At 55.7% G+C, this 23,342-nt stretch overlaps 3 protein-coding genes across 3 annotated transcripts; 1 reads left to right on the top strand and 2 right to left on the bottom strand.

The window, feature by feature from the left end:
• Window positions 1–60: 60 nt before the first annotated feature.
• TGME49_227610 (hypothetical protein) lies at window positions 61–16,892 on the bottom strand (the record flags this gene model as incomplete). Its single annotated transcript, XM_018780177.1, has 14 exons — window positions 61–549; window positions 1,045–1,392; window positions 1,794–2,638; window positions 2,861–4,457; window positions 4,951–9,057; window positions 9,238–9,513; window positions 9,814–10,644; window positions 10,899–12,026; window positions 12,625–12,761; window positions 13,330–13,585; window positions 13,980–14,150; window positions 14,628–14,862; window positions 15,630–16,083; window positions 16,820–16,892. 14 exons carry the CDS (start codon window positions 16,890–16,892, stop codon window positions 61–63), a joined length of 10,947 nt encoding a protein of 3,648 aa, XP_018636072.1.
• Window positions 16,893–17,579: 687 nt separating this feature from the next.
• TGME49_227615 (hypothetical protein) lies at window positions 17,580–20,739 on the bottom strand. The gene is made up of 3 exons (XM_018780178.1): window positions 20,550–20,739; window positions 19,610–19,800; window positions 17,580–18,475 (listed from the first exon to the last, which is right to left on the bottom strand). Exons 1-3 carry the CDS (start codon window positions 20,712–20,714, stop codon window positions 18,460–18,462), a joined length of 372 nt encoding a protein of 123 aa, XP_018636073.1. The 5' UTR covers window positions 20,715–20,739; the 3' UTR covers window positions 17,580–18,459.
• A 114-nt stretch (window positions 20,740–20,853) lies between these two features.
• On the top strand, window positions 20,854–23,260 carry GRA2 (dense granule protein GRA2). Its single transcript, XM_002366354.2, has 2 exons — window positions 20,854–21,436; window positions 21,678–23,260. The coding sequence occupies exons 1-2, from the start codon at window positions 21,288–21,290 to the stop codon at window positions 22,084–22,086; spliced, it is 558 nt and encodes a 185-aa protein (XP_002366395.1). The 5' UTR covers window positions 20,854–21,287; the 3' UTR covers window positions 22,087–23,260.
• The last annotated feature ends 82 nt before the right edge of the window (window positions 23,261–23,342 follow it).

The following is a 23,342-nucleotide window of genomic DNA, read 5'->3' as shown; positions in this document are numbered from 1 at the left end:
TCGTTTCTGTCCCTTCTCATTTCTTTTCTCTCTTTCAATTATAGTCGCTCTTTTTCTGTATTATGGAAGGAGTCTTAAATCTGGCTTCGAATGAACCTTCGGCAGTACCAACACTTCTCTGCCTGCCGTCACCGAGTCCCCTGCAGGCATCGTGACCCAGCCACCGTTGTAGCTTTCACCTCCATCTGCACTTGTTAGGAACTTCCTGAAGCCGGCGCTTTCTTCAGTTCCAGAAAAGTGACAGGAAGCAGAGGAGGACATCTCGCTAGCTTGCTTCGTCTTGGGAGATCCAGGTGTATCACTTCGTCTGAGTTGTGGTAATGCGCTCGGGTCGCCTGGCATATTATCAGTATGCAGCGAATTTCGAGAACAGCGGCGGCTCATCGCCTGGCCACCCAGACTCCCTGAAGAGCGTAGCGCTTCGGTTGGGCGGACATACACTCGGACGACAGGAAGAAAGAGAGACCCTGCACGGAGTGGGATCAACTGAAATCGAACTTGTGTTTGGCTCCGAGCAGGAAGAACGGTGGTGCGAGACTTGGAGCCAACCTGCAGAGAAGATGAGATGCAGGCAGAAGCAAACAAGGAGACGGCAATGCAGTGAAGCAATCCTGTAGAAACACAACAGACGTGCGTCTTCTTTGTCGGCTGTGTATGAGCCTGTCGGACCATCTTGGTGAAAACAGAGACGGGTTTCAATACGAAAAAGTGGCCGCTGACGACGCAGCCTTCGAGAGGCTCCGTTCACTCTGCGCTAAAACCAATCTCACGGTTCAGAATCTTCCTTGATCAGTCTCTTCTGCTGTCTTCCTCTCTACCTCTATTGGGTTTGTCTCCTTTTCTCTCAGCAGTGACCCTGTAGCTCTGCTTCCACCCGGGCCTTTCCGCTGTTTCTTGCTATCTCTGTTTCTGTTCCGCTCTCTGTCCTGTTCCTATCTCTTTCTCATGGCTATCCTGCACCTCTCGTTCTATACATCCCCACCCTGAACCCTAGAAACCTAAACCGTCGTTTCCCTCGTTTCTTGTAGACTCAGGAGAACCTACCATGAGCCAGTCGTGGCATTCGCCGAGACGCGGAGAAGCCCCGGGGCCTTCCGTTTGTGACACCCCAGTCGTCCCTCGTCGTCTGTCTCCGTCGGGTAATCCGCTAGTGTTGGCTTTGGTGAGGACTTCACTCTTCTCTCCACGCTCGCCTTTCGAGCCGCTTCCTACACTTCGTTGACCACTGGGGAAATGCGAAGAATGGCTGTCGTCGGCAAATAGCCCCGAGCGAGAGGAAGAGAAGGCAGAGGAAAGGGAGGAGCTATTTGGGTCGCCTGCAAAAGGCTGCCGGCGCTGGGAGTACGCCCCGTCAAACTCCAGGGACACGGAGTGACGCACGTCAAGTCGGATCTACGCAAGTAGGAAACAGACGACAAGGATTCGCTTTCGTACGAAAAATAAAGAGACATGACAGAGCAGAACACCCCCAAAGTGACAGACGCTGGCAAGGACAAACAGCAAAGGTAGACAGAAGAGGCGAGGCTTTCGAGGCAAAACCGAGCGGACAGAAACCTACAAACGGCAAGCAAAAAACATATCTGCCATGACGGCGTGGCGACTAGCCTCAAACAACAGTCGGGTGACCCAGAGAAAACGCGGCAGACCGTGTTTCTCAAGCTTGGGCGGTTGCCTATTGTTTGCTTCTTCCGTGCGTTCCTTGCCTTGTTCTTGTCTGCGCTCTCTCTGACTGTTCATGCCCATGTTCCACGGTTCCCCCCCTCCCAACGGCTCTGTGTTTTCTTCTCGCTTACATCCGAGCAATTGGTGAAGACCAGAGAGACAAACAGAGGCGTCGATACTCGGCCGGTGCGGGGCGCGAGGACTGTGACCTCGACGGGGGCCTTTTGCACTGGAAGCATAAGAGGAATGTGATAAACGAGTGGTTGCGAGTCTGTGTTTCTGGGCCGCAGAGTTGTGTTGTTCTCGTCGAGACGCGAGGTTGTCTCCGACCATGGCGACGGTAAAGCTAGAGGCGGCGGCTTTGAGGCAGGGCCACCCAAGTTCCCAAGTGCAGAGGCAGAGAAGGCGGGAGCGTCATCCGGGTGGGGACTGTCCTCAGCCGATATGTCTGGGCAATGAGGATGGAGGAAGTGATAATAGAGAGACAGCAGATAGGGCTCGAAACGCGGCGTTAGGGACACTGCGGGTTCCTCGTCTTGCCAGGAAGAACTCGTCTCCCGCTCCCCTTGTCCCGCCCAGCGTTCCTCCTGTTCGTGGAGGGTTACCAGTCTCTGTTCGTGTCTTCTTGTCTCGCTGAACGCGCCTGTCTCTCTCTCTTCTCCTCTCCAGGAGGGTCCTTCCGCTCGCTGGGCTCGATACTGCTCCGTTCCCTGTCGTCGTCGCTCGTCTTTACTTTCAGACGAGAGAGGCCCAGGAAGGTGGGAGCCGCTGCTTTGCGCGCGACTCGGGTCTGCTTCGTCAGCAGACAACAACTGAGGGACAGAAGACGGCGGAGCAGAAAAGCCAGTTGAACTGAGATGTTGTGGACGCGAACCGAAGGAGTCGTCGAGACCATCGTCCTGGCGAGGGTGCTGAAGACGCACCAGAAGCGTCGTGACTTGGCTGCCCCACAGGAGTGTTTTCAACTGGACCGAATCTGCAAGGGTGGACACAGAGAGAAAGAGACGACAGGAAATGAGCAAGGGACCGAAACTCACACAGGAGGCAGAAGCGAAGACAGAATGCACACGGCAGCGAGAATCCTGGGAGAACGGGACGGGGCACAGATATCATGCGCTGGTGCAGAGCACGGCAAAGACAGAAAAAACGAGGCGAGGAAAAGGCGAAAACGAAACACACAGATGGCCAGGGTGTGTACCTGAGTCTTGACAGTGGAGCTGCGAAGGGAAGCCCGGGCACAACGGCGACGGCACAATCAGACTGACGCGGATACCGTCGAGCCGTCGACTTTGCCTCCGTCTGTGTGCCTCTTCAGACAGAGTCGTTTCGACGCTTCGCTCTTCTCTGTCGTTCTCCCATGCGGAGACAGGCGAGATCGACGCGTAGTCTAGAACCATCGGCTCGGTCGGTGAGCAACTCTGCACGAAAATCTGATTAAGAACAGTGCCTCCTGACGCATGCAGCGTCCGGCAAAAGTGCGTAAGAGCTTGCCGAACTTGGAGGCGATGGACACGAGATGTCTGCACTCTGAGAATCGTGAGAGGCTGTGGATCGCTCGTGAACGGCTCCGCATCTTCTTCACTTGTGCTCGAGGTGTCCTCTTCGCCTTCCTCGGTCGAGAAGAGACACGGTGAGAAGACGCCGCGATACCTTCCCTTTTCATCGAGAGAGTCGTCCTTTCTTTCTTTCTTCTCTGAAGGAGACGCGACGCGAGTGTCTCCCAGAGGGGTTTCGCCGGCTGTCTGCGGCACTCGTTTCGCCGTCTTCGATTTCAACGGATGGCGAGACTTCTCCTTTCTTTCACGATAAACATTTGTACTGGACATGGAGTAAGTGATGCTGTCGAATTGCTCTTCCAAGCCTTCGCCTGCAAGAAGGTCTCGCCTTCCTTCTATGCCCCCCTCAGTCACAGAGATGCTTCGGTCAAAACGCGACAAAGGACGAGCCAAGATGCCCATGTCACTTGATCGGCCGCTCTCGTATCCTGTCGAATTCCCCTGTCGCTTCGCGCCGCCCCTGTCGACCGCAGAGGGAGAGCAGTCCATGTAGGCAGGAAACCCCGCGGGGCGAAGGCCAGAAACGCGCATGCCAGAGCGACTAGGAGACAGGCACAAACCATTCTCGTCGTCTCTACAGTAGATCGAAGGGACGAAATACCCCAAGAGCGAATTGGGAACCGAGTCATCAGAGTCCAACCCAGAAGGTACGCGTTCCAGGTTTTCTCTTGAGCCCTCGCTCTGCGGCCCCCTTGTATCGTCCTGCGTTGTCCCCGCCCGTCCGCGTTCAGCCACAGCCTTCGCCTGCTTCACCTTTTGTCGTCGGCGCGCCCGGCGCAGTGTGCGGTCACGAACATCAACCCCCGTACTTGTGTAGAACTGCAGCGACGCAACGACATGCGCTGTCTCCTCAGTCACCGCCAGCGAACTGCCTTCTTTCTCTGTGCTCCCCGGAAATGGATCTGCGTCATCTCGCCTGACGACTCCCCAAGACGCGGAGCCATAGCGGACAGTCCCTGAATGCGAAGGGTACAGCGCCAGGCGAGTGTCTCTGTCCTCGAGCGACTCGCGCTTTCCGTGCCTCGCGTTGTCTTGCCATGACACGGCAGACCCAGAGCGCCAACGAAACAGAGACGAGCGTTGCTTGCCGTACGTTCGCGAACCGCGCGACTTCACAGGCTGCAGGACGTCGCGAAATGATGCACCAGATGAAGATGCGAGCCTCGAAAAGCTGCCGCCGGCCTCCTGATCTGTCTCTAATGCCCCTGCGCGATCGGGAGACGGCGCGCCACCGTGCGCCTGAGCAGACAAACCAAGGCGACGACTTGCGAGACGAAGAGTGGCGGAGACAGAACGACAAGACTTAGGAAAATGTAAATACTAACACGTTTTGATAGATACATGCGCGAAATGCACACTCGTAAGTACACACTTACTAGTTCACGCATAGCTCATGTCTGTTCTGTACAAGCATATATATTTGTAGATGTATCAATGCCTTTTGCAAATATATCCACATACATGTTTCCATACATATACATGTACAGTGCAAGTCCTGGTGAAGTTACTGTACATCCGTGCGCGCGCAAAACCGTGCGATCGCGGTCGAACCAAACCCGATCTCGACTAACCCTGGCGGCAGCAAACACACACACACATCTGGCAAACACCAAACACCAGAACGAGAAGTAATTTACGGAGAAACTACTCCGCAAGTGATGTCAGTGACAACCCTCGCCGAACTGGTCAGTTGCCCAACTGCCTCGACTCTCTCTCTCTTCTCCTGGCTTACGGTCGCTGCGCCCGACGCCTGCGATTCGGCTGAATCTCCCGGAGGCGCGAGTGCGGTGGCAGATACGGTGACACCTTCCTGTGGCTCCTCGCTGTGCTGGCCTTCGCCAAGCCACGAAGCCGCATCGGGTCTCTGTCTCCCAGTTTCGTCTGCAACATCCTCGCCCTGGCCCATCATGCTGAACGACGGAGCGACCCTGCTCGCCCTGTCGAAGCTGGTGGGTGTCCTCACGCTCATCGCATGGACGGGGACCACAGGGACTAGGACGTCGACGCTCCGGGAGAATCGTGGCAAATCCAACCAGCCTTGAGAAGAAGCGAAAGCCGAGCCTGATTCCAATGGCAGGGGCTTGGGCGTCCCTTCAAAGCTTCCATCTTCGCTTGAAAAGGAGTCCTCCTCGGAGATGCGACTGGACGTGGCAGAGTCTCTCGGGGCGGGGTCACGGGCTCCAGTTCCACGCGCCCTGGGCAAGGGTCTCCTCCGAGGGACAATAGCAAGCACATCTGCATCTTGGTCGGCAGGTGCGCGGATCCGGATGAAGTCGAACTGCTCGAGAACAGGAGGGCCCTCGCCGCTTTCTCCTGCGCCACTCGAAGCATCGTCATCGCGATTTCCACCTGTTTGCCACCGGGGGCAACCCCCCCCTTGTCGCCCTTCCGGATTCTTTGCCTCGCTGTCCCATTTCTCGCGCCTCTTTCCGACTACTGGCGCGTCCTGGCCTTGGCCTCCTTGGAGCTGGATGTGCGTCGGCACATCGTCAACAGCGGTGGCCATCGCCTCCTCCCAGCAAAAATTTAGTTGCACTGCAGACCCTTCGAAGAGTTGCTCGTCGCCCTCCCAGGATCCGGTTGCCATCGACCGCGGGGTTATCCAATCCGCAGTCCCCCCTCTGCCAGCACCAAACGTAGAGCCTTCTCTCCAGAGGAGTCCGCCCTCCTCGCCGGAGCCAGACAGCGATGGAGACAAGAGGCCTTTCTGAAAAGAGACGGCACTTCCTCTTGTCGGCCAGCGTTTCGAGTTCTGGTCCGGTTTCCGCAGGCTGCTGTCATCGAGATGGGTCGCCATGCTGTTGGAGCCCAAGGCGATCGTGGACGGCGCACGACCGGAGGCAGCCCACGACCAGGTACCCTTGGGCTCACCGTCGCGGGCGCCGTCCTCGCCTTCGCCTCCTCCTAGAGGACCCTCCCATGAGTCTCGTGCTGTCCCCGTAGCTGCTTCAGAGCCCTCTGCCAGGGCCCCCTGTGTGCACGGGCCTGACGCCCGAGTTTGAAGCCCAAGGCGGCCAGAGCCAGCCGTGCCAGACAGCGTCCCTGGGGCGTCCGACGCAAGGTCTTCGTCCTCCAAGTCCTCCTCCTCGGCCAGAAGGGACCCCGCGCATGTGGCAGAAAGGAGACACTGGAGCACGCGCAGCCGCGCTGGCTGGGGGAAAACCAGGAGACCTGGAAGGACGTCCACTCGGATTTTGACGTAGTTCTTCGCATTCAGAAAAAGAAACGAAGTGTTGGGGCCGGCAGGCTGAATGTCGAGTCGAACAGCCGTCGCCGGAGGTCGAAACTCGAAGCTCAGCGGCCGCAACATGCGTTCCAGCGGGGCCTCCGAGTGAATGAGAGTCGCTGCAAACGGCGTGTATCCAGGAAGGAGGCAGGCAGGAGTCTGCGGGGCCATCCGGTCTTCAAACGCGAGAGCGGCTGACGCGTTGCCCCAGTCAGCAAAGGCGAAAAACGGATTAGAGAATCTCTGGGAGACGCGTCGATGACGCCATGTTGCTCCCGCGGCTGTGTCTCCTTCCACCGTAGTCGACGCAATAACGGCTTCGCCGGTGCGGCGCTGAGCACCTTCGCTGGCGTCCTTCTCCAGTTGCTCTCCTTGCTCGTCTGAAACGCTTTCGGCGGCTGCGTCGCGGAGCGCTGCTTTCACTCCACTGATCGCTGCGGGCGCGATTCTGTGCAGTTTGGTGTTTCCACGGGTGCTTATACTTCCAGATAAAAACGAAAAAGACGACAGCATCGCACCACGCTTTCTCAGGGTCCCTCCTGTCTCGTCGTCCGAATCGTCCCGGTCACGTCGTGGATCCCCGCTAGGCTCGAGAGAGACCAGAAGAATGTCTTGCATGGCCTGGCGAACCTCATCGAGCATGCCAGGAGCCGGCAGCTCGCCGGCCCACTGGACGAGAACGACGGCCCCGACAACCACGCACACTTGCTCCAACACGAAGACTCCCTGAGATCGACTGCTCCAGAAGAGCGACAGCGAGTTCATCCCAGGTCGCAGGGTCAACTTCGCCTTCCTCGCTGCTTCTTTCGAGTAGCTTTCTGCCCCTTGATCGTCCTCTTCCCATGGCCTGTGTGGCGCGTCGTCTCCGGAGCCGAACGCTGTCCGTTCGTCGCTGGGCGAGGACCCCACAACGAGCCAGACCGAGGTCGGCGCGGGACGATGTGTCTCGTCGAGGTGCGGGCGCGAAGGCACCCCGCCAAACAGGCCCCCACCTCCAGAGGGCGACCCGGCGACAGATCCAGGGGCGCTCTTCCCCAGACTGCCTCCGGCGCCGGAGGCGAACTCGGCGCATGGCAGCTGGGAGAGACGCAGCACAACGGCGTCGGCCTCAACAGACCCGACTAAACTGGAGTGGATGTGGAGTCGCAGCTCGACACACTGCCCTAAGCTCACAGACAGACTGGGAACTGCGGCTTGGAGGCTCCCCATCTGGAGAACGGACAGGGCTCGAGAGGAGCGATAGTGTGGAGAGGCCGCTGAACCTGCGGTCGGCGCCACTTCAGATTCGCGTAGAGGCTGCGGCCGCATCCGCGTACTCGGGGACTTCTCGCCCCTTTCAGGAGCTGCGGCAGAGCCACGCGTCTCCTCACGAACTCCAGGGTCTCCTGTGGGCAAGGCCTCCCGCGGGGGGCTCGCCCCTGCCTCGCTTTTGAAGGCGTCGTCCCCCTTCGGAGACCGTTCGTCCCGTCCACCGCTGTCTGACAATCCTCGCCCGTAGACGCGGAACTGAACCGCAAGGTCTGCGCTTGACGACGAAGAGAAAAGGGCGCGCTGCGGTTCCTCCCCCCCCCCGACTCGCTCGAGCCCTGCCGAATCTTTCTGAGTCGCACCCTGACCCGGAGTCGACTGGCTCGCCGGAACCCCTGGAGCCAGGTGCTGGGCTCCACTGCGGTTGGACACTGCCCCCGAGCTCGGCTCACTGAGTCCAGAGGAACGGACTGAATTCGCGCCGCTGGAGAGATCTCCCGTTGGCGTGGCATCTCCCTGCAAAGACCTTCCTACGCGTGTCCTCGCCGAAGCTTCGTTGACCGAGAGCGTCTCTGCATGCGAGCCAGCTTGTGGGGCAGCGTCGCTCCCTGGCGTCCCGGAAGGGCCCGTAGTCACGCCTTCATCCGAGTCTCGGCGGCTCACAGCCTGCACCTGCTGTCCGGTGTCCCCTTGGTGGCAGTTTTGCCCCACCTCCCCTGCTTTTGCTTCAGTCGCAGATCGTGGCGTTGTCCCCCCATCAACAGGGAGAGGCGGCATGTCGGTCTCTCTCCTGCCGCCATCCCCTCCCGACTCGCCTCTGCCTTGTCTGTCTTCCCCATCTGTTTTGCGTCTCGTGTGTGGTCCACTTCCGACTACTTCCTCAGCTTCAGGATCGAATGGCTTCGTCTTGGGGTCGAGCTCTGTGGAGTCCCCTGAGGCCCGTCCCCCAGCATGCCCCGCGCCTCCCTCGAAGCGGGGATCCCGGGACGTCCAGCTGTCTCTCTCCCGCGTCCCCCTGCCGCCAGCCGGGCCTCCGGAGTCTGACGCGTTGCCGCCTGAAGGCGAGAGGACCGGCAGCAACCGGCGCTGCTGGAGCTGGCCGAGGACCTGGGCGGTGGACTTGGGTTTGACCCTTTCGAGGGTCGTCGCATAGGCGAGGAGACAGGCGTTCTGAGGCTCCAACTCTGGGTGGCAGGGAAGCCGGTAGAGCGGAATGAGGTCGACAAGCTGTCGGATAACTGCCTGCTCTAAGAGCTCTTGGTCGACACTCCCCAAGACTCCCCCAGGATGCGAAGCGACGGACGCCGCCCCACCTCGGATGGAGCTTCCAGACAGAAAAGCCGTGGACAGAGTGTCGGTCGCTTCCTGTCGGGAACAAAAGAAAGGACGAAAGATTCCAAACCGACTCTGAACGGAGGGCCGGTACACTGACGATCCACTCGGACCGCTTCCCCCCGACAAACGGCCGCCGGTCATGCAGCAGGGCGGCACCGCCGAAGGCGTGTTCGCTGAGTATGCAGAGCCTTCAGGCCTCTCCCCTCTCACCTCGCTCGCCTCCGCCCCGCGCACCAGGTGCCGTGGAGTCGGATGGAAGAAAGAGTTGTGAGATCCTACTGTTCTGCCGTCCAGAGACGCCTTCAGAACAGCTGCGAAAGGATTCGAAGCCGCCGCGAAGCCCCCCGAAGCCCTCGAAGAAAGGCCTTGATGCGTGCTCGTCGCGGCCGTCGGCGTCACAAATGGAACTGTGCAGGGAGTGTCATCGGGACCGTACGACGGAACGAGACCCTGGCAGGAAGAAAGGAACGCCTCCAACTGCCCCGTCTGAGAGAGGCATTACACGCACGCATACAACCGCACACATTAAAGACACCAAATTAGACGCCCTCACTCAATGGGCATTATTTACATGTCTCAGATGTCCCCATATTTGGCTGCAAATACATATATTGATTTAATAAGTATATACGTATAGACACCTCTAAGCATGCGTCGGCTTTTGCATTCTGGTATCCCCGCGCCCTTCTCGCGCTTCTTATTCCTTCCTCAGTCTGAAGGCTTGGCACTGCTCGGTCTCTGCGGTTGCTATCTTGTGTCTCCCACCAATTTTTGCCGCCTACTTACCTGCGGGAGGGAGGCGAGGGACAGAGCCGGGCGCATCCTGCGGACTTGCTCCCTCACGTGTTCACTGTGCAGGCCAACAAGGGCAGGCTTCAGTGCTCCCCAACAGAACAGGTTTGGCGCCGCTCGAATGTAGATCTGCCCCTCTTTTCTGAGGAGTTCAGGGACGTCGGGCCCGAGCCACGCAGTTGCCATGAAGGTCGCGGACCGAGTTAACGAACGGTTGCCTCTTCTTCTCCTCTCCAAGACGGCATCCATTCCACTTTCTTTGGGGTCCTTCAACTGCTCCATTGACGAAGAAGGCGACTTGAGGCACGAGGTGGGAGCCGCGCTTGCAGGAAGTCCGACAGGGTTAAGTTGCGGTAGGCTCGCGTCCCTCCTCGTTTCCCCACTTGACATCTCCCGTAGCGAGCCGGACGAGAGGGATGGACGCTCCACCCCGTCTCCGTCGTCGGAGAGAACGCAGTGCAGTCCTGCCTGACTTCGGGCCAGAGAAACGAACCGCTGCAGATAGACTTGAGGGGGGAGGAGAGACTCCGTCTCGGCTCCGGCAGCGGAGACGTCACGCACTCTGTGCAGCGCGTCGTCACCGCTGTCTGCCTCGCCCTCTTCACGCTTCTCTCTTTCCTCCCCACTCGATGGAAAACGGGCTCGAGTTTCCGCCTTTCGGCTGACATATTTCGAAGCACTGAGCGCGTGGGAGCGCCGCCAGGAGAAAAACGGAGGGTTGGGGACAGCGTTGACATTGGAGAGGAAATAGGACGAAGACAGCGCATCGGCGTCGCCGAGACCGCGGTCAGCTTCGGCCATAAGCTGCTGGCATTGAACCCAGAGCTGAGGAGGCAGAGAAACAGATGGCAGGGAAACAGGATGTGGAGACCAACGTAACGCAAAGAGACGGGGCCAGACCAACCGTTGAGGCGCAAGCGCACGTTGCTAGAAAGCTAGAAATCTAAGCACACGATTAGCCTTATGGGTACCTTTAGCCTTGGGAGCCAGACGCACAGCAACCATACTCGTCGCATCTCCACGCTCTACAGAGACATAGGGAAGCTCTTCTAGTCAGGTTTTAACCGTCGGCCCCTTACCGCTGTCCACGGTTCCTTGACGAACAACGGTAGCATCTTGGCCAGGGACTTTCTGCATTCTTCGAAGTCGCCTCTCTTGAAATGCGCTGAAGCGAGTTTGAACTGCAAACGTGCGGCATGCCTAAAATACCCGCAGGCCACATACTGTTGGCCTGCTAAGACAAAAACGTGAACGAGGAGCTCCTCTGCATCTGAGAGACGCTGTAGCTCCTCCAACAGTTCCCCCTTGGTGCACAGCCACCAGGGCAGAGAGAAAGAAGACACCGGGGGCGCGTTTCCCTCTTCGTCCGCTGTCCTGGGTGTCACCCACCCCGCAGAGGGGCTGCTGGCGCTTCGCACAAAGCCCCGCGTTTCTCGCTGCGTCGTACTGTCTCCGGTCTCCTCGCGCATCTTCTCCACTTCCCCCAGAACAACAGCCGAAGCCACCCGCGACGGACGAGGTGTATCTCTTCGTGAAGAAGCACGCTCCTCCCCCGGTTCGTTTCGCTCGTCTAACGCTCCCTGTTCGGTGTTCTTCCTCACCTCAGCCTCATGTTTCCTGGCTTCCCCTGCCGCGATGTCACCGGAAAAGGGTCCTGGCGACCCACGGGTCTCACTGTGATCTCCTGACGCATCCAGAGGAAAATCCAAAAGTGGGAGACTCCACCGCGACCTCTCTCTCCAGGCGATAAGCCGCTGAAGCTGCTGGGCTCCGTAGGCATATAGGTGCGCCGCGTTTCGGGCCTGCGAGGCGGGAACTGTCCCGGGGAGTCCCAGGCCCCCTGCTTCATGCCCTCGCACCGTTTCGAGGCCCGGCTCGCCTGGGACTCCATCGCCTCCCGAGAGCCGATTCTTGGAGCCCGCTAGAGTCGGGGACGCTGGAGACGACAGCGCCGATTTGCTGCTCCCAGTCCCTTCCTGGGAAGACGTCCGCTGTGCCTGTTGCCGTCGCGTGGGGGACAGAGAAAACTGGGGAGGCGTGAGGCGATGGAGAGTTCGAGTGACCGCAAACCCAGGACGTTTCAGAGGAAGCAGGCCGCTCCTCATGCTGCTGGGCGCTCGCGGCGACCTGCTTGCGCTGGGTTGAGAAGAGGCCCGAGACGGGCCCTCACTCGACACAGTGGAAGAACACCCGGGGGAAACCATGGACTGCAAGCAGAAGGCAACGGTGTGGAGACGAACCAGGTGCGATGGAACGTGGAGAGGCGCACGCAAGACAGCAACCGAAATCGAAAGAGCCACGACCAATGGGGAAAAAACAGAAAAAAAAAGGAAGCGACTGCAGACGCAATGACACGTCGACGAACGCCGCAGACGATCCAGCCAACCGCTGAGGATGAAAAGTTACAGACGAAACCAAAATGGTACAAACGCCTCAGAGAACCGCGCGGAGAAAATGAGGTTCCCCGGTGGGTGCGTGTTGCTAAGAGAGGGGCGCATGCTCGGCGGCAAAAGCCTGGACACACCAGAGAGGCCAAAATTGACCTCGTACGTCCTCGCGAGTACGTCGCCAACGCGACGAACAGATGCCACTCGGGGCAATCTCTTTGCTTGCGCACTCTGATATGGATAGACATAACAGACGTGCAACGACAACCAGGAGACCGTGGCATAAATAGGAGAGCTGCAGAGAGATGTGAAAGAGGAGAAGAGAAGGCAGGCGCCAAGCCAGTAACAAGCGTGGCAGATGCAGGAAAACAACACCGCAAAACGAGGCATTCGCCGGTGCAGACAGCTGAAACCTTACCTTGGTGACGATGAAGTGTGCGAGGTTCACGCAAGCGAGGAAGGCCCAGACATGGCCGGCGACGGCGAAGCCTTCAGCGACTATTTCCTTGTGCAGTGACGAGGTCATCTCAACTCCCCGAGCGCTCATCTCTTCGGCTAAAGGAAGGCAGAGGCACAACGCATCTCGAGGACGGGCAATCTAGGCATGTCGGGACAAGGAACAGCCACGGCTGAGTCTGTGATTGGGTCCAGATGAGGAGTCTGAGGCAAGCATGTGTCGAAAAGAGAAAGAGGAGGAAAATGTCGCAAAAGAGAAGCATGTCTTTTTCTCTATCTCCCAAGATACCCACGCACACGCCCGCATGCTTGGCGGCGAGGTCACCCCCTGACGTTTTCGCATTTATCTTTCTGATGGCCTGCCTTTTGCTGCTTCCCAAGAGCGTCTGGAGAAGCCACCACCGAGGCATATCTCCTTTGGCGTCTCCCGTTTTCTACTGCCCAGGTATTTGTCTCCTACTTTGCTCTTCTCTCTTATCTCCTTTTGTCCGTATCTCCTGTCTCTCTTAAGTCAGTCTCTCTTCACCTCTCTCGATTGGTTTCTCCTCTCATACATCGCATGTCTTGGCTCTCGCACTTTGTCTCTCTTCTCCTGTCTCTCGTGTCTTCCCGCACTTGCTCTTGTCCACCTTCTGTGGCCCCTACCGTCTTGTCTTAGTTTGCTTACCACGGCGCAGCCGCACAAGTAGGTCAGCTTGCTTGGCAAACAGATACTGGCGAAACTGGACGTAGGAGATGGTGTCGTTTCGGACACGGGCCTGGAGAAGCCGGAGGCGGACGGGGTCGAAGAAGACAGGAACCTCGTCCTCAGGCGTCTCGAAGCCAAAAGAAATAAACAAACTGTGGCATTGCTTGATGTCGACAGCGGAGCTGTGGCGACTCGTGCTGCCAAGATCCATCGTATCGTACACTGCCAAGGCATCCTGAAGAAAGCAGGGGAAACCGAACACCCATCATGTGTTGCAAAGACGTCAACGCTCGGTTTCGCGACACAGCGCCCGAGTCGCTAAAACCATCCGCGACATCGAAGCAAGCAGAGTCTTCACAACTCGAGGGACGCAGAAAGTCGATGTATGTATAGACTTGTAGACGAGGTGTGTATATATGTAGTATGAATAGTGGAATGCGTGTTTAAAAAGGGAACAGACGGCGATTCTGAAAAGGGGGGCTGTCCGCGAATGTGGCTTGCTCTGCTCTGCTGTGTTTGTGCAAGAGTCCAGAGCCGGAAGCAATGTCGGTCAGTCGGTAGAGAGACGAATGCGATCGAAACGAGCCGCTCTTCCCGATTCCCATGTCGACTTCAGCAGTCTCGCATACCTCCAGGCGGTTGCAGCGTTCATGGAGAAGCGCAAGATTCTCTTTGGCCACAAACAGAGGGCAGAAACGAGGTTCCTGCATTTGACTGTGGCGCTGAATGTCGTCCTCTAACTGAATGTAGCGCGTCTCAATGGCAGCTACCAACGTTTCTTTGAGGCGAATCATAAAGATCTGAGGAAAACAGAAACGAGGACGAGAAACCAAAGAACACAAAGGAGACAGTGGAGACGCGAAAAACAAAAGGAGAACCTATGATTGCCCAAGTCCCTAGTCCACAACACACAAACGTGACCATCGTACAAATCTCTACCATTTCAGAAACCTATGCAGAGTACGTGTACACGTTCACGGTTTACGTATATATGTCGAAGACAGGGAAGCATTCTGGCATGCCCAGAGAAAAATGAATCCCTGAAGTGGGTCGAAACAGCCTGATTGTACGGGTTTCAACGCATGCACTCACCGCTTGAACATGATCAAGTTGAAATGGACACAAGTAGCCTCAAAAAAGGAGACGTTGGACCCACGCACACAGCTTGAGAGACGCACATGCACAGGTACACATACGCGCAAGTTGCTAGGCACTTAGGCAGCTGTGAATGTGATGCGTTGTTCGGGGCGACGCAGAGTGTGGGCGTTCTGGCTCACATTCCAGAGATCTTGAAAGGCCGAACAGTTTGTAAATTTGCCCGTTGCGTCTGTGGGGAGTCGCAGAAATCGTTCCTTGCTACGGGATCCTTGGGTATTCAAATCACTCCGCAGTTTATCGAGCAGCTTCTTGAACGACTTGTTCTGCGAGTCGCTCTCGGTGAACGGCGTGACGTAGAGTACCAGCCACTCTTCATGTTGCTCCGTCAGGCCGTCCACCCAGGCCTTCAACATTCTTCAGACCAACAAGGAAACAAAAAGCGCAGGAGTCGCGAAGTCACCGGTGTCCAGCAGGCCTCTTTATCAGCTTTTTCCGGGGAGCGTATGCGACTCGTTCGACTCCTCGCTTAGATCTCGAAGGTCTCTGATTACCGATTGCAAGCCCTACTGTGATCTTCACAACTATCATGCTAAGCGCACTGTGTCCCTCGGATTCTAGCCATGGGTTGTATCTCTACTCCCGATTTCGTGTTTTGGACGCATGACTACACAGAACCCAAGACAAATCACGAAGACGGAGAAAGCTCAAGAAAAGGGGAGCCCAACAGCCCAGAGAAAACGCGACTCCAGAGATCCACGGAAACGCGAGACGAGGACAAAAATGAGACGCCTCCCCCAGCATAACCTCCCTATCTCGATCCGGCAAGGGATTCAACGATTCAAGCCCCCTGAGCCCGGTCACTAGAGAAATGAATCACGCCCTTTCGGTCTTCCCGCTTCTTCCTTTACCGTGGCAAACTTCAAACTTCTCTCCTCCCTCGGGAAACACGCTGCCTGTCTCTCAAGAGCTAAGTGACCTCCACACGCACTCACGTACGCATGCATCTATCTGTTCAAACGCATATATATATATATATTTATATAGCTTGTAAATGCACCCCCACCCATGCAGTCACACCAAGGTCCGGCCTGCATCCTCAAACACTGCGCTCTCTCGCTCCCTCTGTGTTTATGTACGCATTACTGTTTCGGGTCCCAGAGTTAAATCACGGTCTTGTTCACCTTCGATGGTGGGTTTTGTAGTCTTCCATTCCCTCAAGGTGGAGAATCTGCAGGTAGACGAAAGGGCGGTCCGCATGCGCTTCATTTGCAGGTCGAGAGGCCCCATCTCCACTCGTCCCCGTCCCGGCGGAGGCGCCGCTCAAGACAGTTGTCCCTGCAACGGCGGTCGTGCCTCCGCCAATGGGGACATGGGCGGCGACTCCGGCGATGGAGGCGAGAGCCGCCTTCATCGCCACAGAGGGAGCAGAGAGAGAGGAAGTTGAAGACGAAGCGCTGCCCGCAGCCGCTTGCAGGAGCCCGTCGCCACGAGGCCCATTGTGGGGCAGAAACTCCAGCCGAAGGCCACTGCACTGGAGAGGGACACTTGGAGACAAAGGACACCGGATGCAGACCGACTCCAGAGGCAGCCGCGCCTCGATCTCAGGGAGCAAAGAGGGGAAGAGGTGCTGGTCATCTGCAGCAGAAAGAGCATTTAGATTTACTTCAGAAATGTCCTGTGCATTCGCGAGTGTTCCACATCTCGTTAGACAAGTAGCAGTCGAAACGATGATAGGAGGACAGAGAGAGATTGGACTGGGGTGAGGCAGAAGATCAAACGGGGCGACAGCCAGAAAAGCACCACGAAAAGATCGGAACCACAGGGGGGCACCGCCTTGAAAAGAAGTCGGAGACAGACACAGAAAAGGCATGGTTGTACACGCGCGCTGACGACAAGGCACAGGCACGTAACGGGGCAGAAACGGAATGCAAGAATTGGACGCGTCGCCGCATTGACTACAGGAGAGCATGGAAATGACGAGACCGAACCAGCGGCATGGGGGTCGAGAAAGACGACGAAAACACGAAATTGAGACACACAAATCCGGAGAGAGAAATCATATAACTGAAAAGTTCCTTCGCAGACACGAACAGCACTTGGGCACAAGTGTCAGAGATTGATAACTCCGAAGGCGTGAAGACATGCGTTGTCACCAAACGCTTGTATGTAATACTCTCTGTGCCCTGGCAGTCCGCACATTATATATCCTGTTTTGTTGGTCACACTTTTCCATGAAAAATGATACGCTTGAGAATCCCTGGCACAGCAGAAAAGACAGGTTCGCGTTCAGAAACCCGCATTTCGTCATTCCTTTGGATCTTAATTCCCGGCATGACCTTCGCGGGATGAAGCATCTCTGCCCTCGACTCACCGTGATACGCGATAGGGAACGCAGGGACAGGCAGCGCGGCGCCACTATCTCCTGGTTCCCTTGCAGACCCCATCGTTGCTAGAAAACGTTAACGCTTCTCTTCCGTTCAGGAAAACGCAACGCAGTGGCGACCTGTCTTCTCTCCTTTCCCGGGGACAGCAGGCCCGGTCCTCCTGCTGCCTTCCTGTCTCTGTCGATGTCTGTAGATGCCACAGGGCGCCCGTGTTCGCTGAGCCGCTTTCCTGTTGACAGACACTCCTTGCTTTTTTTCTTCTTTCTTCCTCGATCCCTCTTCTCCCTCTTCTGTGTGTCACAGCGTATCTACAGAAGAAAGATGACCGACGGCTTCCCCCTGTCCCTCGAAAAGGCGCGGTCGACACCGTGGAAAGACCAGCACTCGCGGGAGGTTCCCTGGTCGCGACAAAACTCACTGTGCACTGTATCGTTGCGGGTCTAGGTCGGCAAGACGAAAAATACAGTGAAGAAGGCGAAAAAAAAAGAAGAAAACGATAGAGGACGGAGAACGAAAGGAGAGCAAGGGACGAAGGACCAAGTGACACCTACACTGCGTCATGTCGCCTTTGCTCCACGCGTCATGGCGACGAGAATCAGAAACGCCCCTCTAAAGTGAGGGGGGCGTCCAGAGGCAGAACCGGAGAAAACGAGAGACGAAACAAGAGACACGAACACAACACAGGGGAGGGCAAGAGAGACCGCACGTCGAGAAAAAAGACAGAAGAGTCCACGGAACAAAGGACCGGGGGAAAAGACGACAAGAAGCTCAGAGCCGATATAACGACGAGGCGTGTCTCCCAGGACCAAACTGCTAGCAGTTTATTGGTTAAGGGAAATGTTTGCCGTAATAACGAGACTGTGTGCACGGTCTACGGTGTAGAGGTTGTACGGGCAGGTGCGTAACAAAAAACGGCTTTCTCACTTTCTGTTGTCGCCAGGAACAACGCGTTCCTGGGGTGGCCGCGAAGAAGCCATTGGTAAGGTAATAAACAGGAAAGTTCCCTTTCCCAACAGGGGTCGAAAGGCTTGACCGAAGACAGGGCTGAAGATCATGCCAGCGGTCTATCGGTTACCAGACGCACAGCTTCAGGTGAGACAGAAGATGAGTGGTAGGGGAGAGAGACGATTCAGGTGACGAATAGACAAGCGTGTATTTTCCAAGCGGGGCCGGAAATGACAGCCAGAGCAGAAAGCAGGCGGATTCTTTGCTCCCAGGATTCTGCAAAGGAATGGACACCCAACACGGAACTAAGTCTCGCTCCTCCGTTCCTTCTGTCTTTTCACAGAGTTTCTTCCATTTCTCTCTTCCTCTCTTGCTGTCCCTGGCCCTTCGGCTGTGCAAGAGCTGCTGAAGAAGACGAAAGAATGGAAAGACTGTTGGCTCCTGATGTCGAAGGGAGAGGCAGCAGAGCTTTAGAAGACGCCTCCTCTCCTGTGTCGACAGAAGCAACGCAGAAAAGCCGCATCTTTCGACGGGGAAGAGAGGCCTCTCTTTTCAGAAAGACTTGTGCAGCCGCGAAAGAACGGGAGTGCGATCGCAAGCGAAAAAGCTCGAGTGTCCAGTCCAGTCGTTGCAGGTCCGGGTCGAAGAGACTTTCCCCGGTAGCCGAACCCGGTGTGTGCTATCAGGGAGCTATTTTGCTGTGCACATGCGCAAGGAAAGCTGAAAAGAGGGGAAGTGTAAAAAGACGGCACACGGCAAAGACGATCGACACAGGGGAACAACGAGAGAAGACAGTCGCGTCTTGCGAAGCTCGGATTCTTTGCCCAACTCACAGCTTACGGAGATGGAGGGAGACAAGAGGATCCGAAGTGGTCCCCCACCGGGAAAGAGAAGGGGACAGAAGACCGCACTACATCTCCTTCAAAAACCGCAAGGCACGAGGCGAAAAAGCGGCTGGTAAAAACACTCTGCAGGAATCTTGCATTACGTGAGAGACTCGCGTAGTTATCGAGGGGGGCACGGGCGCGCGGCAAGCTTGCACAGCGTGCCGCTTTGCGTCTGGAAAAAGAACTTGTCTTCTAGTAAAAGCCGTTGCCAATAACAAATTATTATTCCGTGGATAAAGCTAGTCCGACCGACATGAACTAGAAGCAGGGTGATAGATTTTTCATCATTCCTATTTACAATGAGGGAAAGGGTGCCAACGGCGCCCAGGGCGGAGTCCCCGTCGGCAATCGATGGCGTGACCTGGCCGGAGTGGGCTTGCTGGAAGATGTGTCAGCAGTCGCGTCTCTCTTACGCAAGCTGCTAACCCAATCATCGCTCGTTTCGTCAGTCATCGCATTCTTTTATTCTATCGAACGAGAGTAGATACGAAACACCTGCCTTGAGCCCCGGTTGTCTCATGCCGGCGCGCCTTTGCCTTTTGACAACCGCTTTTTACTGTCTTACATTCAATAGTCTACCACCTGCTGAGTGATCCTTGTAGGAGAGGTGTCCCATGCACGCAACCGCTGGTTATGTAAACCTTGCTATTGGTGGCATTCAAAAGACGAGGATGAGAGAAGCTGAAGCCCGCCCACGGTTGTTTGTCTTTTCGTCACTACACTGTGTCAACTACGTCTGTTATCCTTGCTTGTATGCAATTCCCACCATTCTCCGACAGCTTTTTATGCGGGTGGGGCGATGCTGCGACAATGTTTCTTGATTTCTCGTTTTGCCACCCCCACGACAAAAAGTACGACGACAAGAGGATACGTCATTTTGGTTCATCAGGCTGGAGAGTGTGACACCGCCGCCGCTTCAGTGTGTCGCGGTACGTATCAACTTACTGCTTCGACTGCCTCCGGGAAACGTGTAGAGCTGCATTTGTCGCCATGAACGGGATATCCTGTTGAGTGAAACCGCCTCCAAGTGGCTGTGATGCTCGTGCCCGTAACAGCTTCCCATTTGGTCGAATCGAGGGATCGCTACCCCGTCGTGGTACAGCCCAGGACAAGTGCAAGGGATAACAGCCAATCCCCTGAAAGCAGTCGCCACAGAAGGCAGATGCAGCAGAATGCTCAACGCGGGCAGCACTTTTCCTCCCATATATATTTACTTCAGGAGTTAACAGTTCCCTTGTGGCTGGTCGAAAACATTTTTTCCGTTAAGCGTAGGTGTGTGTCTTCATCTATGGAACAAGCCGTGTGTCGATAGCGAATACATCTTTTGTTTGCGTCCTGCACTCGACTTGACGAGGCGGCTACAGTGGAAACGAAAAAAAAGGGTTTCAGGAGAGTGTGCAGATTTGGCGTAGCTGATTTCGTACACAGACAGATCCCGCTGAAACCTCTAAACACGAGAGATAACTGATCTCATGGGGTGTGAGCATGTAGGTGGAACGCGCAGATGGTCACACTTACTGTTCCCATGATTGGAAGGCCAGTGACCTTCATTCGGACACATTTCAGCAACTATACGCCAAGGGTTTCGTCGTAGCGCAGTCCCATAATCCCCTGGGATCACTGTAAACCCCAAGTCCAAGTCAATATGTTATGTTACTGAAAAGTATAGTCAAGCCTTCACAGTAGTTTCCAGTGTCTGCCACAGTATCCACTTGCCTCCACGAGTATCAACGCTACGCTGCAGTCTTAATCATTTCCACATAGTTTTTGTTCCCCCAGACTAACAATCCTGGCTGAGCCCCCCATGTACGCGTTCCACCTGCCAGTGCATATGGGTTTGCATATTTTTGCTGAAGTCCGAAAGAGGGGCCACGCAAAACGTTACCGGTTTGCTGCAGGCAGCCAGGTAGGTGGAACAGATCTCCAGCGAGTACGACCACTGTGCGTGTACTTCGCCAAAAGGAAAATACACCTGCACCGCTATTAAGCGGCAGTCGTCTACCTGAATCGTCTCCCCGGCCTCATCATTTTGTTCGACACAAGTTTCCATTAGGACTTTGTGACAGTCGTCTGCTCTCGACCTTTCCAACCGTCTCGTAGGCGAAAAATCCTCGGGTGACTTGCCGTGGACGAACGCCTCCCGTTTGCTTCATCAAGTAGCTATGCGATAGGTTCCGCAGTGCAGCCAGGCTTGCGAAAAACAAGTTCGTCGCAAAAGGTTAATTACCTACGCACCACGAAGGAAAACGCGTATCACGTCAGTCCTTACGGTCAATATACAAATACTTGGGCCGTCCAGTGGAGGCAACGTGCCCGTCGCACGGTGATACTGACTGGTGACTTGCACGTACGTCTCTCGCCGGCGTCCAAACCAAATTGACCCGGGGCAGCCTACTCCCTGTCGTCCCTTAGGCTAAGTGCGAGCAACATCTCTACACAGAGACGACGCCAGAGACGCAAAATGAACAGCGGAACCTGCGTCGCTGTCTGTCCTGCGAACTGATGACAGAAAGGGTCATTAAACGATTTCTTTTGCAATTCGCGTCGTTATCGCACGTTGTTTCTCGTCCCACGAATAGTTGTTTTGATTAGATATTGCTTCTTCTCCACATATCGCCTCACAATGTTCGCCGTAAAACATTGTTTGCTGGTTGTTGCCGTTGGCGCCCTGGTCAACGTCTCGGTGAGGGCTGCCGAGTTTTCCGGAGTTGTTAACCAGGGACCAGTCGACGTGCCTTTCAGCGGTAAACCTCTTGATGAGAGAGCAGTTGGGTAAGTTGGCAAAAGTAATGATAGAGGCAGGGGTTGAACGATAGGCGGCTGCAGATTTGTATAACACAACATGATGTAGCTGCCACGGTTTTTTTTCGGAGAGTGATGCCGTCTGACTGTTCATCGCACCCATGGGAGCTAGGGAGGTGCGCTTTCTGTGTGATATGTATTGTCCTAGTCCAATTTCCCACGCACTGTAGTGTCTTGAGACTCGGTGCCATGTAGAATTTTGTGTCTGCAGAGGAAAAGGTGAACATACACCACCACTCCCAGACGAGAGGCAACAAGAGCCAGAAGAACCGGTTTCCCAACGTGCATCCAGAGTGGCAGAACAACTGTTTCGCAAGTTCTTGAAGTTCGCTGAAAACGTCGGACAGCACAGTGAGAAGGCCTTCAAAAAAGCAAAGGTGGTGGCAGAAAAAGGCTTCACCGCGGCAAAAACGCACACGGTTAGGGGTTTCAAGGTGGCCAAAGAAGCAGCTGGAAGGGGCATGGTGACCGTTGGCAAGAAACTCGCGAATGTGGAGAGTGACAGAAGCACTACGACAACGCAGGCCCCCGACAGCCCTAATGGCCTGGCAGAAACCCAGGCTCCAGTGGAGCCCCAACAGCGGGCCGCACACGTGCCCGTCCCAGACTTTTCGCAGTAATGTTGACTACGACGAAAGTGATGCGCAGGCTGGAAAGCCGCTGAAGGGAGAAGTCTACAAAGCCGATCAGTGAAAAATGTGTGGGGAGGTGGTCTTGTTGCAGGAATGCAATGGTGTTAAGCATCGTGTTCGAATGCAGTGCGTGTATCAGTTGTGCGCGGAAGGACACTGCTTCAATGTTAAGAACCTGTTTTCTCCGTAGAGAGGACCAAAAGACGATTGCAAAACTGGTATGTACGCAATAGCCCAATGCCGGACGTCAGTTGGTTGTATGTGACGCTCCCAGATGTCATATGCCTTGTGAGTGTGTCTGGGATGCAAGTTTTTGGTGTGCGTTGATTTCGCCAGCTTATGACAGTGGCAGACGAATTATTGACATGATACAAGGACGCAGAAAGAAACAAACACCGATGTTCCAGTCGACCGTTGCAGAGAACGCAACGTAACACAGGAGGAAATCGGACTCGAGGGACCACTGGTCGCAGCATCTGGCAGCAGAAAGTCTCGACTGACCGGCTATTCTTACACAGTAATGGAAAGGGACACTTAAAGCAACGAAACAAAGTTTCAAGCAGCAAAGTTGTACAGGAAGTGCTTCTGGAGATTCTACTTCTCTGGAATGCATTCATGCTGCAGGAGACAGGAAATGTAGACGAACGCTGCATTATGCTACGCTATGTTTTTACCGCACAGCGGCTTCCGCGTTAATGGGTTCAGATGGTTGTGTTGAAAGTGGCGACAAGGAAGATGGGACGGCAGATATTGAGGAACTGCAACGGGATAGCAGTGAGAAATTGACTGAATGCACCCTTTGAAGGATATTTGCTGTCCACCCCATTAGAGGTAGCACGGGGATAGAGATACACGTGGTGGCACCTTGGAGAAATCACGAGGGCGTTCCAGCTTTTCTGCATTATCCTGGGGGAAGGATCGGGCAGAAAGGTACACGATTCAGTTGTTTCTGGGTGTGCACGAAGATACGTCTTTCTAGCAACATGTTTCCTCTGTTCTGTAATTTCACGTGATGAAGCACGTGTCGAAAGATTGAGAGGGAAGAGCGTGGGCCTTTGTTCGGGTGACAGTCGGTGAACAGGGTGGGGACAAACGGAGACGGTAGTGGAGTCCCATTGGAATTAAATGATCGGCACCGAAAACGGGGCCCGTGACTCCCTGGTTCGGGAGACACCGCCACCGCGGGCGGGTGCGAGGCGAGACCACGCCGACCGAAAGGGTGGTTTCGCAGTGTGATTTCGCTA

This window comes from Toxoplasma gondii, chromosome X (genome assembly GCF_000006565.2).
Source record: "Toxoplasma gondii ME49 chromosome X, whole genome shotgun sequence".
NCBI classification, from domain to species: Eukaryota; Apicomplexa; class Conoidasida; order Eucoccidiorida; family Sarcocystidae; genus Toxoplasma; species Toxoplasma gondii.
The sequence above is the reverse complement of the archived record's forward strand: the minus strand, read 5'-3'. Positions and strand labels throughout refer to the sequence as shown.

Excerpts from the sequence above, each read along its gene's own strand:
- TGME49_227615 (XM_018780178.1), bottom strand. The coding sequence starts at position 20,714 with ATGGAAACTTGTGTCGAACAAAATGATGAGGCCGGGGAGACGATTCAG. Across the intron at positions 19,801-20,549 it reads TGGCTGCCTGCAGCAAACCG|GGGATTGGCTGTTATCCCTT; the intron begins GTAACGTTTTGC and ends GACTGCTTTCAG.
- GRA2 (XM_002366354.2), top strand. The coding sequence starts at position 21,288 with ATGTTCGCCGTAAAACATTGTTTGCTGGTTGTTGCCGTTGGCGCCCTG. Across the intron at positions 21,437-21,677 it reads CTTGATGAGAGAGCAGTTGG|AGGAAAAGGTGAACATACAC; the intron begins GTAAGTTGGCAA and ends TTGTGTCTGCAG.